General features: G+C 43.0%; 2 protein-coding genes across 7 annotated transcripts in view; one reads left to right on the top strand and one right to left on the bottom strand.

Moving 5' to 3' along the window:
* AIFM2 (AIF family member 2, ferroptosis suppressor) overlaps positions 1-13,061 on the top strand; it is a 55,444-nt gene that overhangs the window by 22,592 nt on the left and 19,791 nt on the right. For 2 of the 6 annotated variants that reach the window (XM_089897597.1, XM_089897596.1), the window contains exons 9-10: positions 8,640-8,769; positions 9,955-13,057. The exons of the other annotated variants lie outside the window; for them this stretch is intronic. In XM_089897597.1, coding sequence (XP_089753723.1) covers positions 8,640-8,769; positions 9,955-10,009 — 185 coding nt within the window. In that variant the 3' untranslated portion in view covers positions 10,010-13,057. Of the gene's footprint in view, positions 1-8,639; positions 8,770-9,954; positions 13,058-13,061 lie in introns of those variants that run through there. 6 annotated transcript variants of the gene reach the window in all.
* The window catches only part of MACROH2A2 (macroH2A.2 histone), a 36,477-nt gene that overhangs the window by 7,825 nt on the left and 15,591 nt on the right, over positions 1-13,061 (bottom strand). Inside the window, exons 5-6 of the mRNA XM_022590776.3 lie at positions 12,867-12,966; positions 3,785-3,874 (exon numbers count right to left, since the gene is read on the bottom strand). Of these exons, the coding sequence (XP_022446484.1) occupies positions 3,785-3,874; positions 12,867-12,966 (190 nt within the window). The remainder of the gene's footprint in view (positions 1-3,784; positions 3,875-12,866; positions 12,967-13,061) is intronic.

The following is a 13,061-nucleotide window of genomic DNA, read 5'->3' as shown; positions in this document are numbered from 1 at the left end:
CCCGAAGCCTGATTCCCCTTTCTCCACCTCTGTCGCCGGCACCACCTGTCGGTTTCCTCTGACTTGTCTCATTCCAGGCCCATCTGCTTCATTTCTACCGCCACCTCCCACCCCTGTCCCATCCACCTTCCTGGCTGGAATCAGGATGCATTTTACAATGGCTGTGGGCTTGGACTGAGATGAGTTCTTCCAGAGGGAAGTTGCATTTACTTCTATGTCACCTGGGGACCCTACCATACCCAGGTCATGTCCCACTAACTTTCCTGATTGAAGTTTTTGGGCCGCAGTGGATTCGGCTGCAAATCCACAGGAGTACCAGCTTGTGGTTCAAGTTCCCTAGTGAGGTTTTTTGTCCCCCTCTGTCCACCCAATGCCAAGGTCAAGACAGGTACTTGGGGCTTCCCTGGTGGCACAGTGGTTAAGAATCCACCTGCCAATGCAGGGGACATGGGTTCAAGCCCTGGTCCAGGAAGATCCCACATGCCACGGAGCAACTAAGCCCGTGCGCCACAGCTACTGAGCCTGCGCTCTAGAGCATGCGAGCCACAACTACTGAAGCCCGCGTGCCTAGAGCCCATGCTCTGCAACAAGAGAAGCCACCGCAATGAGAAGCCTGCGCACAGCAAGGAAGAGTAGCCCCTGCTCGCCGCAACTAGAGAAAGCGTGCGCCCAGCAATGAAGACCTAACACAGCCAAAAATAAGTAAGTAAATTTATTAAGAAAAAAAAAGGTACTTGCTGCCCTTTCTGCGTGGTAGTTCATGTCTTGCTAGCTCTTAAACTGAATGTGTCCTGGCTTTGTGTGGGGTCTCCTACTGGACACTCCATCTTGGAAATTTATTCTTTCTTACAATAAGGGCATATCTTACAACGGATGGTGTTTTGAAATTAAATGAAATATGGTGTTAGACCCTGATGAACTGTCTCCCCTTTTACAGATTCACCCTCACCAATCCCTTCTTCCCAGGGAGCTACCACTGTTTGGCCCCAGGGCCATGGATACTTAGAGCTGACAGATATGCCCCGATTTCTTAGCTCCTGCTTGTTTCCTACAGCCCTCTCCTTCCTTCTGGATTCACTTCTGTTTCTCCCAGTGAGGCCTCTGTGGTCCTTTCAGCAAGAGTCTGAGGGCTTCTGACTCTCAATTTTTGCATGTCTGTAATTCTGCATCTTTCACCCTCCCTGTTGAATAATAACAAAGTAATACATGGACTTCTTAGTTGACAGTTTTTCCCCTCAGTGCTTTGAAGATACTTCTTTTCTGTCTCCAAGCATCCTGTGTTGCTGATGAGAAGTCGGCTGTCAGGAGAACCGTTTTTACAAACACTCTGCCTTTCGTTGGGTTGCTTTTCAGGTTTCTCTTGATTTTTCAACTTTAGAGATGTCACCAAGATGGGCCAGGTTTTGTTTGGTTTTTTTGGGTTTGTTTTTGGTTTAGCCACACCACGTGGCTTTCAGGATCTTTCTCAGGATTGAGCTCGGGCCCTCGGCAGTGACAGCGTGGAGTCCTAACCACTGGACGGCCAGGGAATTCCTGATGGGCCAGGATTTGGATTTATTTTGATTTCATATACTCAGTGTTTTCAACCTGAGGACTCGTGGGTTTAATTCTGGAAAATTCTCAGCCATGATCTTTTTTGTTTGTTTTTAAATTGAGGGATGGTTGATTTACAACATGTTAGTTTCTGGTGTGCAACGTAGTGCTTCAAAATTTTTATAGGTTACACTTCATTTAAAGTTATTATAAAATATTGGCTACATTGGTGTATTCCCTGTGTTGTACAATATATCCTTGTAGCTTATTTATTTCACACATAGTAGTTTGTATCTCTTCATCTTTTCACATGTTGCCTCTCTACCTCCTATTTTCTGCCTCTGGAACTGTTTAGAAGTGTGTTGGAGGCTCTCACTCTATGTAGAGAAGCTATTTTTCTCTCCTTCCCACCCCATCAGGCAGTTTGCGAGACCCCCGCAGTTAGGATCCTGTCCTACAAGGATGATTCAGGGCTCTGTCTCATGGTCATATAGGGGAGGCGGTAGATCCAGACACTGAGCTAGTGGGCCACGTGGCCCTGGGCCTGGGCGAGGGGCTCTCTGCTCCCTTCTGCTACTCTAGAAAACAGAGTTCACACGAGCCATAGCCCTGGGTGGCGGTCAGAGCCTTGGCTTCCTGTAAGAGCTTGGGAGTTGCATCCAGCCCTTGCTTTGAGCAGCGAGCCTGGCTCTGGTCCCCTCCAAGCATGAGGTGACTCCGTTCCCATCAGCAGGTAAGAGTTGACCTCCTGATGGCTCTGCATGTTACCAGACCTGGAGCCCAGCCCGCAGCTTCCACGTCCCCCTGCTGCTGCTGCCTGCAGCTCTTCTCTGTCCACATGGATGTTTATTTATTTATTTACTTTGCCACGCCGTGCGGCACATGGGATTTTAGTTCCTTGACCCAGGACCGAACCCGTGCTCCCTGCATTGGGAGTGTGGAATCTTAACCACTGGACCGCCAGGGAAGTCCTGGATATTTATTTTATATTTCAGTGTGGCTCTGTCTTAAAATTTTAAAAAGGAAATTCTATCTATCATCGTATGGGGAGTGGTATGTGCAGACTGTAAAGTGCAGACTCATGTTCTGTCTTGACCGGAAGCCCCATTACTTTTCTAACTATCAAATCTGATCATCACATTCCCCAGCTCCTACTCTCATCTGTATAGGGTCAAATCCAGACCCTTAGCACAGCCCAAGGGCAAGGCTCATCTCTGGCCGCTATTCCTCTCTTTCTCCCTGCTGCTCCTGACTGAGCCTTCTCACACACAGGTCTTATATCCTCCCTGGCGCCTCCCCAAGTCCCCCAAGCAGAGAGCATGGCTCCCTCTCTGTGCCCCACTTGTGTGTCTGTTTCTCCTCCTCGACTGTCCAGTGCTTGAGGGCAGGAGTGGGTTTTATTTGTCTTTGGAGCCCCAGCACCAGGGCAGCACTTGGCACTGACTAGATGGTCCCTGGAGGTGGGCGGGGACACGGATCTGAAGTTGGGCCCGCCTGTCAAAAAATTACCCAATATTCTTGAAAATAAGCGTTCAAACAAAAACCTGTGCACAAATGTTCAGAGCAGCTCTATTCACAAGAGCCAAAGGTGGAAACAACCCAAATGATGAATGGATAAACAAATGGAATAGTATTCAGTCATAGAAAGGAATGAAGTGCTGATACACGGTACAACATGGATGAACCTTGAAAACATTTTAAGTGAAAGAAGCCAGACACAGAAGATCACATATTTATACGATTCCACTTACATGAAACATCCAGAAGAGGCAAATCCATCAAAACAGAAGGCGGACTGGTGGTTGCCAGGGGTTGGGGGAGGGACGATGTGACTACTTGATGGGTGTGGGGTTTCCACAGAAGGTGATAAAAAGTTCTGGGACTAGATAGTGGTGATGGAGAACAGCACTGAGTGTACCCAATGCCACCACATTGTACAATGTTTGAAGGTTACAGTGGTAAATTTTGTCATGTGTATTTTCCACACACACACAAAGTTGCCCAATTGCTCTAGACCATTTTGGGGTGAGCTGGGATGCAAATTGGCTTGAACTATCCAGACACTTTATAGTCCCCAAAGTGTACGAAATGATCTACGCAGGCCTGCTCAAATTATCTGAGAGATGCTAAAATAGCTTCTTGATTGGTTATGGCCTCTTTTGCTCTGCAAACTGAATGTCCGTGAAGCATGTCATGCTGGAGGGGAAGGTGGTGAGGCTGTGCAGGGAACATGGCCTGATTCCACACTTACCTTCAGCTACTTCCAAAGGGCCCTGGGACTTGCGAAGCTCCTTTACTGTTTCCAAGAACTCTTTCCCCCCAGCCTTTTCCAAGGCCTTACCTGTGAAGGAAACAATGGAAATCCATTGTGCTTGCTCTTTTCAGTCATTAATTACACTGACAGAGTTTTACTAGGTCTTAAAAAAATTGCTGAGAAAGTAGGAATCAAACTTTGCAATTGAAATCCTGTTTACCAGTGGTCACTGGTGACAGGGGTCCCTGGGCTTCTGTCCAGTGGGACTTAGATTTTAGCAAACTCTTTTGTTTTAAAGAATTATTTAATATTTTATTTTATTTTATATTGCTTCTAATGTATCATAGGAGTTACTTCCCCAAAATGTTAATCACAGCTGGATTGATATTGCTAGTATCTGATACTAGCAATACTAGTATCAGATAAAATAGACTTTAAAATAAAGACTGTCACAAGAGATACGGAGGGACACAACATAATGATCAAAGGATCAATCCAAGAAGAAGATATAACAATTATAAATGTTTATGCACCCAACATAGGAGCACCTCAATACATAAGGCAAATGCTAACAACCATGAAAGGAGAAATCAACAGTAACACAGTAATAGTAGGGGACTTTAACACCCCACTTATACCAATGTACAGAGCATCCAAACAGAAAATAAATAAACACAAGCTTTAAATGACACAACAGACCAGATAGATTTAATTGATATTTATAGGACATTCCAACCAAAAGTGGCAGAATACACTGTCTTCTCAAGTGCACATGGAACATTCTCCAGGATAGATCACATCTTGGGTCACAAATCAAGCCTTGGAAAATTTAAGAAAATTGAAATCGTATCAAGCATCTTTTCTGAACACAATGCTATGAGACTGGAAATCAATTACAGGAAAAAAAATGTAAAAAACACAAATACATGGAGGCTAAATAGTGTACTGCTAAATAACCAAGAGATCACTGAAGAAATCAAAGAAAAAATAACAAAATACATAGAAACAAATGACAATGAAAGCATGACAACACAAAACCTATGGGACACAGCAAAAGCAGTTCTAAGAGGGAAGTTTATAGCCATTCAATCTCACCTCAAGAAACAAGAAAAATCTCAAATAAATAGTCTAACCTTACACCTAAAGCAACTAGAGAAAGAAGAACAAAGAAAACCCAAAGTCAGTAGAAGGAAAGAAATCATAAAGGTCAGAGCAGAAATAAATGAGATAGAAACAAAGAAAACAATAGCAAAGGTCAATAAAACTAAAAGCTGGTTCTTTGAGAAGATAAACAAAATTGATAAACACTTAGCCAGACTCATCAAGAATAAAAGGGAGAGGACGCAAATCAATAAATTTAGAAATGAAAAAGGAGAAATCACAACTGACACTGCAGAAATACAAAGGATTATAAGAGACTACTACAAACAACTAGATGCCAATAAAATGGACAACCATGAAGAAATGGACAAATTCTTGGAAAGGTACAATTTTCCAAAACTGAACCAGGAAGAATTAGAAAATATAAACAGACCTATCACAAGTAACGAAATTGAAACCATAATTAAAAATCTTCCAACAAACAAAAGTCCAGGACCAGATGGCTTCACAAGCAAATTCTATCAAACATTTAGAGAAGAGCTAACACTGATCCTTCTCACACTACCAAAAAATTGCAGAGGGAGAAACACTCCCAAATTCATACTACGAAGCCACCATCACCCTGATACCAAAACCAGAAAAAGATATCACAAAAAAAAGAAAATTATAGACCAATATCACTGATGAACATAGATGCAAAAATCCTGAACAAAATACTAGCAAACAGAATCCAACAGCACATTAAAGGGATCATACACCATGATCAAATGGGATTTATCCCAGGGATGCAAGGATTCTTCAATATACGCAAATCAATCAATGTGATACACCACAATAACAGATTAAGGAATAAAAACCATATGATCATCTCAATAGATGCAGAAAAAGCTTTTGACAAAATTCAACACCCACTTATGATAAAACCTTTCCAGAAAATGGGCATAGAGGGAACCTAACTCAACATATAAATGTATATGACAAACCCAACAGCAAGCATCATACTCAAGGGTGAAAAACTGAAAGCTTTTCCACTAAGATCAGGAACAAGACAAGGATGTCCACTCTCGCCACTCTTATTCAACATAGTCTGGAAGTCCTAGCCACAGCAATCAGAGAAGAAAAAGAAATAAAAGGAATACAAATTGGAAAAGAAGAAGTAAAACTGTCACTGTTTGCCGATGACATGACACTATACATAGAAAATCCTAAAGATGACACCAGAAAACTACTAGAACTAATCAAGGAATTTGGTAAGGTTGCAGGATACAAAATTAATGCACAGAAATCTCTGGCATTCCTATACACCACCAATGAAAAATCAGAAAGAGAAATTAAGGAAACACTCACATTTACCACTGCAACAAAAAGAATAAAATACCTAGGAATAAACCTGCATAAGGAGGCGAAAGACTTGTACTCAGAAAACTATAAAACACTGATGAAAGAAATCAAAGATGACATAAACAGATGGAGAAATATACCATGTTCTTGGATTGGAAGAATCCACATTGTGAAAATGACTATACTACCCAAAGCAATCTACAGGTTCAATGCAATCCCTATCAAACTACCAATGCATTCTTCACAGAATCAGAACAAAAAATTTTACAATTCTTTTTTTTTTTTTCGGTATGCGGGCCTCTCACTGTTGTGGCCTCTCCCATTGCGGAGCACAGGCTCTGGACGCGCAGGCTCAGCGGCCATGGCTCACAGGCCCAGCCGCTCCGCGGCATGTGGGATCTTCCCGGACCGGGGAACGAACCTGTGTCCCCTGCATTGGCAGGCGGACTCTCAACCACTGTGCCACCAGGGGAGCCCTACAATTCTTATGGAAACACAAAAGACCCCGAATAGCCAAAGCAATCTTGAGAAAGAAAAACAGAGCTGGAGGAATCAGGCTCCCCAACTTCAAACTATACCACAAAGCTACAGCAATCAAGACAATATGGTACTGGCACAAAAACAGACATAGAGATCAATGGTACAGGATAGAATGCCCAGAGATAAACTCGTGCGCGTGTGGGCACCTAATTTATGACAAAGGAGGCAAGGACATACAATGAAGAAAAGACAGCCTCTTCAATAAATGGTGTTGGGAAAACTGGACAGCTACATGTAAAAGAATGAAATTAGAACACTACCTAACACCACAAAAATAAACTCCAAATGGATTAAAGATTTAAATGTAAGACCAGACACTATAAAACTCTTAGAGAAAAACATAGGAAAAACACTCTTTGACATAAACCACAGCAAGATCTTTTTTGACCCACCCCCTAGAGTAATGGAAATGAAAACAAAAATAAACAAATGGGAGTTAATTAAACTTAAAAGCTTTTGCACAGCAAAGGAAACCATAAGCAAGACAAAAAGACAACCCTCAGAATGGGAGAAAATATTTGCAAATGAAACAACAGACAAAGGATTAATCTCCAAAATATATAAACAGCTCATGGAGCTCAATATCAAAAAAAACAAATAATCCAGTTAAAAAATGGGTGGAAGACCTAAATAGACATTTCACCAAGGAGGACATACAAATGGCCAAGAGGCACATGAAAAGATGCTCAACATCACTAATTATTAGAGAAATGCAAATCAAAACCACAATGAGGTATCACCTCACGCCGGTCAGAATGGCCATTATCAAAAAATCTAGAAACAGTAAATGCTGGAAAGGGTGTGGTGAAAAGGCAACCCTCCTGCACTGTTGGTGGGAATGTAAATTGATATAGCCACTATGGAAAACAGTATGGAGTTTCCTTAAAAAACTAAAAATAGAACTACCATATGACCCAGAAATCCCACTACCGGGCATATACCCTGAGAAGACCATAATTCAAAGAGAGTCATGTACCACAGGTTCATTGCAGCACTATTTACAATAGCAAGGACATGGAAGCAACCTAAATGTCCATCGACAGAAGAATGGATAAAGAAGATGTGGCACATATATACAATGGAATATTACTGAGCCACAAAAGGAAATGAAATTGAGTTATTTGTAGTGAGGTGGATAGACCTAGAGTTTGTCATACAGAGTGAAGTAAGTCAGAAAGAGAAAAACAAATACCGTATGCTAATGCATATATATGGAATCTAAAAAAAAAAAAAAGGTACTGATGAACCTAGTTGCAGGGCAGGAATAAAGAGGTAGACATAGAGAATGGACTTGATGACATGGGGTGGGAGGGCAAAGCTGAGGCGAAGTGAGAGTAGCATCGACATATATACACTACCGAATGTAGAATAGTTGGCTGGTGGGAAGCAGCAGCATAGCACAGGGAGATCGGCTTTGTGCTTTGTGATGACCTAGAGGGGTGGGATAGGGAGGATGGGAGGGAGGGTTAAGAGGGAGGGGATATGGGGACGTATGTATGCATATGGCTGATTCTCTTTGTTGTGCAACAGAAACTAACACAGTATTGTGAAGCAATTATACTCTAATAAAGATCTATTTAGAAAAAAATGACCCAAAAAGACAACAATAGAAAAGAAGCTTCAGAAGTTTGCAAAGAGGGAATTCCCTGGCAGTCCGGTTGTTAGGACTTGGCGCTTTCACTGCCAGGGCCTGGGTTCAATCCCAGGTCGGGGAACTAAGATCCTATAAGCTGCACAGCATGGCCAAAAAAAAAAAAAAAGTTTGCAAAGAAAGCAAAGGTATTTATAACTTTAAGGTTAGGGTTAGATAAATAAGATTTTCATTTTCCTTAACTTATGTCTTTATTTCTTAACTTGATATTTAATTTAGAATTAGAAGTCTCTACTGAAGAGGAAATTGATACTGGAGATATAAAAGATGGATCCCTCTTGAAAGCAAAAAGGAAGCATAAGAAAAAACATAAGGAGAGGCATAAAATGGGAGAAGAGGTTATACCATTGTGAGTACTATCAAAGGCCATCAGCAGTGCTAGTTATATTGTTGGCAATTGACATATTCCATGGAAACTCGTTAAAGGACCCTTTTAGGGGGTGATCTGGCCATAAGGCAGTCTCATGACATGAACCCTAAAGTGATCTTTTCAAAAAATTGAGGCTCTGGTGTTCTGATCTCTGGGTTCGGTACCCATGTAGTACTGATTAAATTCAGTGTCTTGATTTGATGGCAGCACTCCACACTGAGGGGGGATCTCACAGACGCTGCAGTCTGCCTCTTGTCACCAGCTCCTAAGCCGGGTCCCAGAGCCACCCTTGGGGATGCAGCCACCACCCTGTTGCTGCGGGGTGGGGAGCAGGCCCCAGGTGACAGATGGCTTAGCAGGAACCTCTGAGTGGAGAGCTCTGGGGTTCTGTTCCCATCTCACCACCACCTATGCGTTATAAGTCCCTGGGGCCGAAGGACAGACACAGACCCGGGGCAGCCTGGAATGTTGTTCCCCCAACTTGGGCCTTGGTTTCCAGTGGAAAATGCAGAGCTTTGCAAGGCTAATCTCTAAGGACATTTCTGCTGGGAAATCCCTCGAGTTTTTGATGGTAGGACAATTCTCTACGCCATATTTCAGGGTTGTGCTTCTAGAGAGGCCAAGTGGAACCCCCAGGAGATGGCAGGACTCCACCTCCAGCGCAACAGGAGCCCCACTTATGCGCACCAGGGGATCCTCATGCCCCTGAGACGACATGTGGGTGTTTTGTCCAGACCAGGATGACTGCTGCTCTTGGGTGGGAGAGGAGGTATTTCCCCTCATGCATTTTCATCTTCAAATGACTTCGGTGAACTGGGTGTCTGGGGCAAGTGTCAGCTCTCTCTCTCTTTGTGGTTATTATTATTAGTTGCTGCAATTATTCAGGTGATGATTATTACTGTTATTATTATTCAGTTCAGAGGCTTCCCTAGAGGCTGAGTGAGGGGGCTTCCCCACTCCACACTCAGACACTGAAGTATATTTGGAGGGGCACAGTACGATGTGCAGATCACTTAGGAAAAATACTGATTCCAGCAATCACTCTCCACTGAGGCCGGGGTGGAGGGGTTTCTCCATTCACGTGCTTGGGTTTCAATGACACAATTTGGTTATGGTGATCGCAGGCTATGGCAAGTGCCTCTAAGTCTCCTTTCTGTCCCTCAGACCCCTGGCCAGTTTCCATCTGCTGGGTCACAGAAGCCTGGAGAAGGCCAAGTAGCTGAAGCTGGTAGCCAAGTTCACTGTGAGAAGCAGGGCAAACAGGTCTAGGCTGCTGTGCTCTGCTTTCAGAGGTCAAATGGGACCATGTAAAAACCAAGGTGAGCCCACCCTCTTCCCTGAAGACATTTAGGAATAAAGTAGCCTGTAGAGTTGATGAGGGGACTTCCCCTGTGTGGAAGCCTCCAGTGAAGAAGTGAAGAAGGAATTAGAATATCTAGGATTAGAATATCTCCCCTTTGCAACCCCTAACGAATGGACAGAACTAGAGAAGGAGCATCGTGAGAGAGTGGGGCTCCTCCTGATGGGAGAACGTTCCATCACTGCCCAAGTAGTCTTGCTAAAAGTATTTGAACCTGAATCTAATTAAGCCTCTGGATCCAACTACCAACTTATAAGAAAAGCAGAGAAGAAACATGTTTAATGATACTAGGAGGATGGAATCAACAAAATTCAGACTGTGGGAAACCCTACAGGACAAATGGTCCAGCTTCTTCAACAAATAAATTGCTAAGAAAAAAAGAGAGAGACAAAGGGGGATCCAATGGGTTATAAGCGACTTATCAACCAATTGTAACGTGTGAACTTATTGGAGCCTGAATCAAATAAACAAATTTAAAATAATTGACATTTATGATGCAGTTGGAATTTGAACACTGGATATTTGAAGATATTAATTTAATTTTTTTTAGTTGTGATAGTGGTCTTGTGATAATGGTATGTTGTAAAAAAAAATAGCCCTTGTCATTCTGAACTATTCACAGGTAAAGTAATATGTGTGGGGGATGTGGGCGGGGGTAGAGCTGAACCGAACTTGGTCATGGGTAGATGATGATTGCAATGGGGTGTGTAGGGTTTCATTACACTCTTCTGCTATTTTTGTGTAGGCTTGAACTTTTCTGTAATAACTTATAATGTCTTAAAAAAATAAATCAGGGCCTTATCTGCATGGGGAGATTGGTTTGGGCGACAGTAGTGGAGAACGGAATCATGATGGGAGGGACCCCTTCTAACGACTCTGCAACCATGAAGGAGACTATCATTTATCAAATGCTTATGAGCCTGACACTGTGCTAAGCTCCCTCTTTGTATTATGTTATTTAATCTTCATAGCACTTCTATGAGACACGTACTATTGTTATCCTCACACGTGAGGAAACTGAGGTTCAGAGAGGTTAAGAAAACTGCCTATAGTCACACAACCAAATCCAGGGCATAGACCCACACTGGCTCCAGAACCTCCACTGAGGCTGGGATCTGACCTCGAGTTTTTACTTCAATGCCAGTGTTTTTCCTATCCTACCATCGCCCACCCTTTAAAAAATAGAAATATATTTATAGTTTTCCTGATATAAAAATGCATATACTATAGAAATGATAAAGAAGGTAAAGCTTTAAAAGATAAACTTGTTTTGTTTGAGAGAAGCTAGAACACACTTCAAAACAGAGCTCAAGATTAAGGGCACGAGGGGGAGTCTTTCCACACAGAGGGAGTTGAGGGCAGTTGGTAGGGCCTGGGCTGGGTTTGAAGAGTAGAAGAATTTTCACCATCTGTTTGTGTGCCAGAGAAATCCTCTTTCTCTGTAATATTGTTTTTTGTTTGTTTGTTTGTTTGTTGTTTTTGTTTTCCCCCACCCGGTGCTATCTTATTTCCTTTTCAGCAAAGCAAGTGGCCTCTGATGCCAAGGGGGAAACACAGGTGAGCCTGGCAGCCACCATCCAGGGCTGAGCTGCTAGCATTGGCCCCAAATCACCTACCTCAGAAGCAAGCCCTGTATCCCAGGGACAAAACCCTTTCTTTGCCCATTTCTGTTTTGTAAAAATCGGTGAGATGGTGACTAAATGGTCTTATTATTATTTCTAGTGCCTGGAAGCTTAGCCTCCAGGTTCCTCCACCTAGCCTAGTAACAGATCCCTCCACCACTCGCGGGACAGGTGGCAATCCACTGGTGAAAGAACTCAGAGTATAGCCTTACAGACCACCTAACTTTTTCCAGATGTCCATTTCCTTTTTACCAATGGTGTTCCCAGTATTTCAGCTTAAAATATATGTAGAGGTTTACCCAAAACATGTACAACAATATTTAGAGTAGCACCACTCATTACAGCCCAAGTTGGAAACTGCCCCAGTGCCATCAATGGTACAATGGATCAACAAACTGTGTTATATTCCTACAGTGGAATACTGTACAGTAAAGAAAATGAACTGCAACCACACTCAACAACATGGGTTGATTTCACAAAGTTAAGCAAAAGGAGACAGACACAAAAGGAGACATACTGCATGATTTCATTTATATAAAATCAGAAACAGATGACACCCCTCTATGCTGTTAGAAGACAGGATAGTGGTGGGGACTTCCCTGGTGGTCCAGTGGTTAAGACTTGGTGCTTCCACTGCAGGGGCACGGGTTCGATCCGTGGTCAGGGAACTAAGATCCCACACGCCTCGAGGCGCAGCCAAAAATTAAAAAAACGGAAGACAGGATAGTGGTTACCCTTGGAGAGAATGGTGACCGGGACAAGGGATGAGAGGCCTTGTGGGGTGCTGGTAAGGTTCTGCTGTTTCATGATCAAGGTGCTGGTCCCAGTTTTGTTCGCTTGGAGAAAAATTCATCAAGCTGTGCATTAATGATCTGTTTGTGTATAATACTTCAATAAAAATGTCAAAAATATCTGCAAACCTCAAACAAAATTAGTTTTTCTCTAGTAATGCTGTTCAATTACACACGAAGGCGGAGCTTGATTGACACGGTCCGCCAAGCAGGGGCCATCCAGCTGACAATGACCGACTTCACGAGAACTTGCCAGAACCGTAGCTATTCTATGGCACCTCTCCCGAAATCTCAGAACCTTACCTATATCTTCCTTGAGGTCAATTTCAGCTGTGGTTGGGTGGACGATGCCCTCCACTCTCATGGAGCCAATATGGCTGATGTCACTCTGGGTCAAGGACAGCTGCATTGGGAAGAGAAGATGCAGAGGGTGGGCGAGATCAAGGCCTATGGAAAATCTTCATGTTTTACTCACATCTGTTCATTCTCTCAATTGCT

This window comes from Delphinapterus leucas, chromosome 16 (genome assembly GCF_059928025.1).
Source record: "Delphinapterus leucas isolate spDelLeu-1000000601 "Yukka" chromosome 16, BTC_Dleu_Yukka2, whole genome shotgun sequence".
In the NCBI taxonomy this organism is placed as follows: Eukaryota; Metazoa; Chordata; class Mammalia; order Artiodactyla; family Monodontidae; genus Delphinapterus; species Delphinapterus leucas.
Note: the sequence above shows the minus strand (reverse complement) of the source record. Positions and strands in the feature narration are given on the sequence as shown.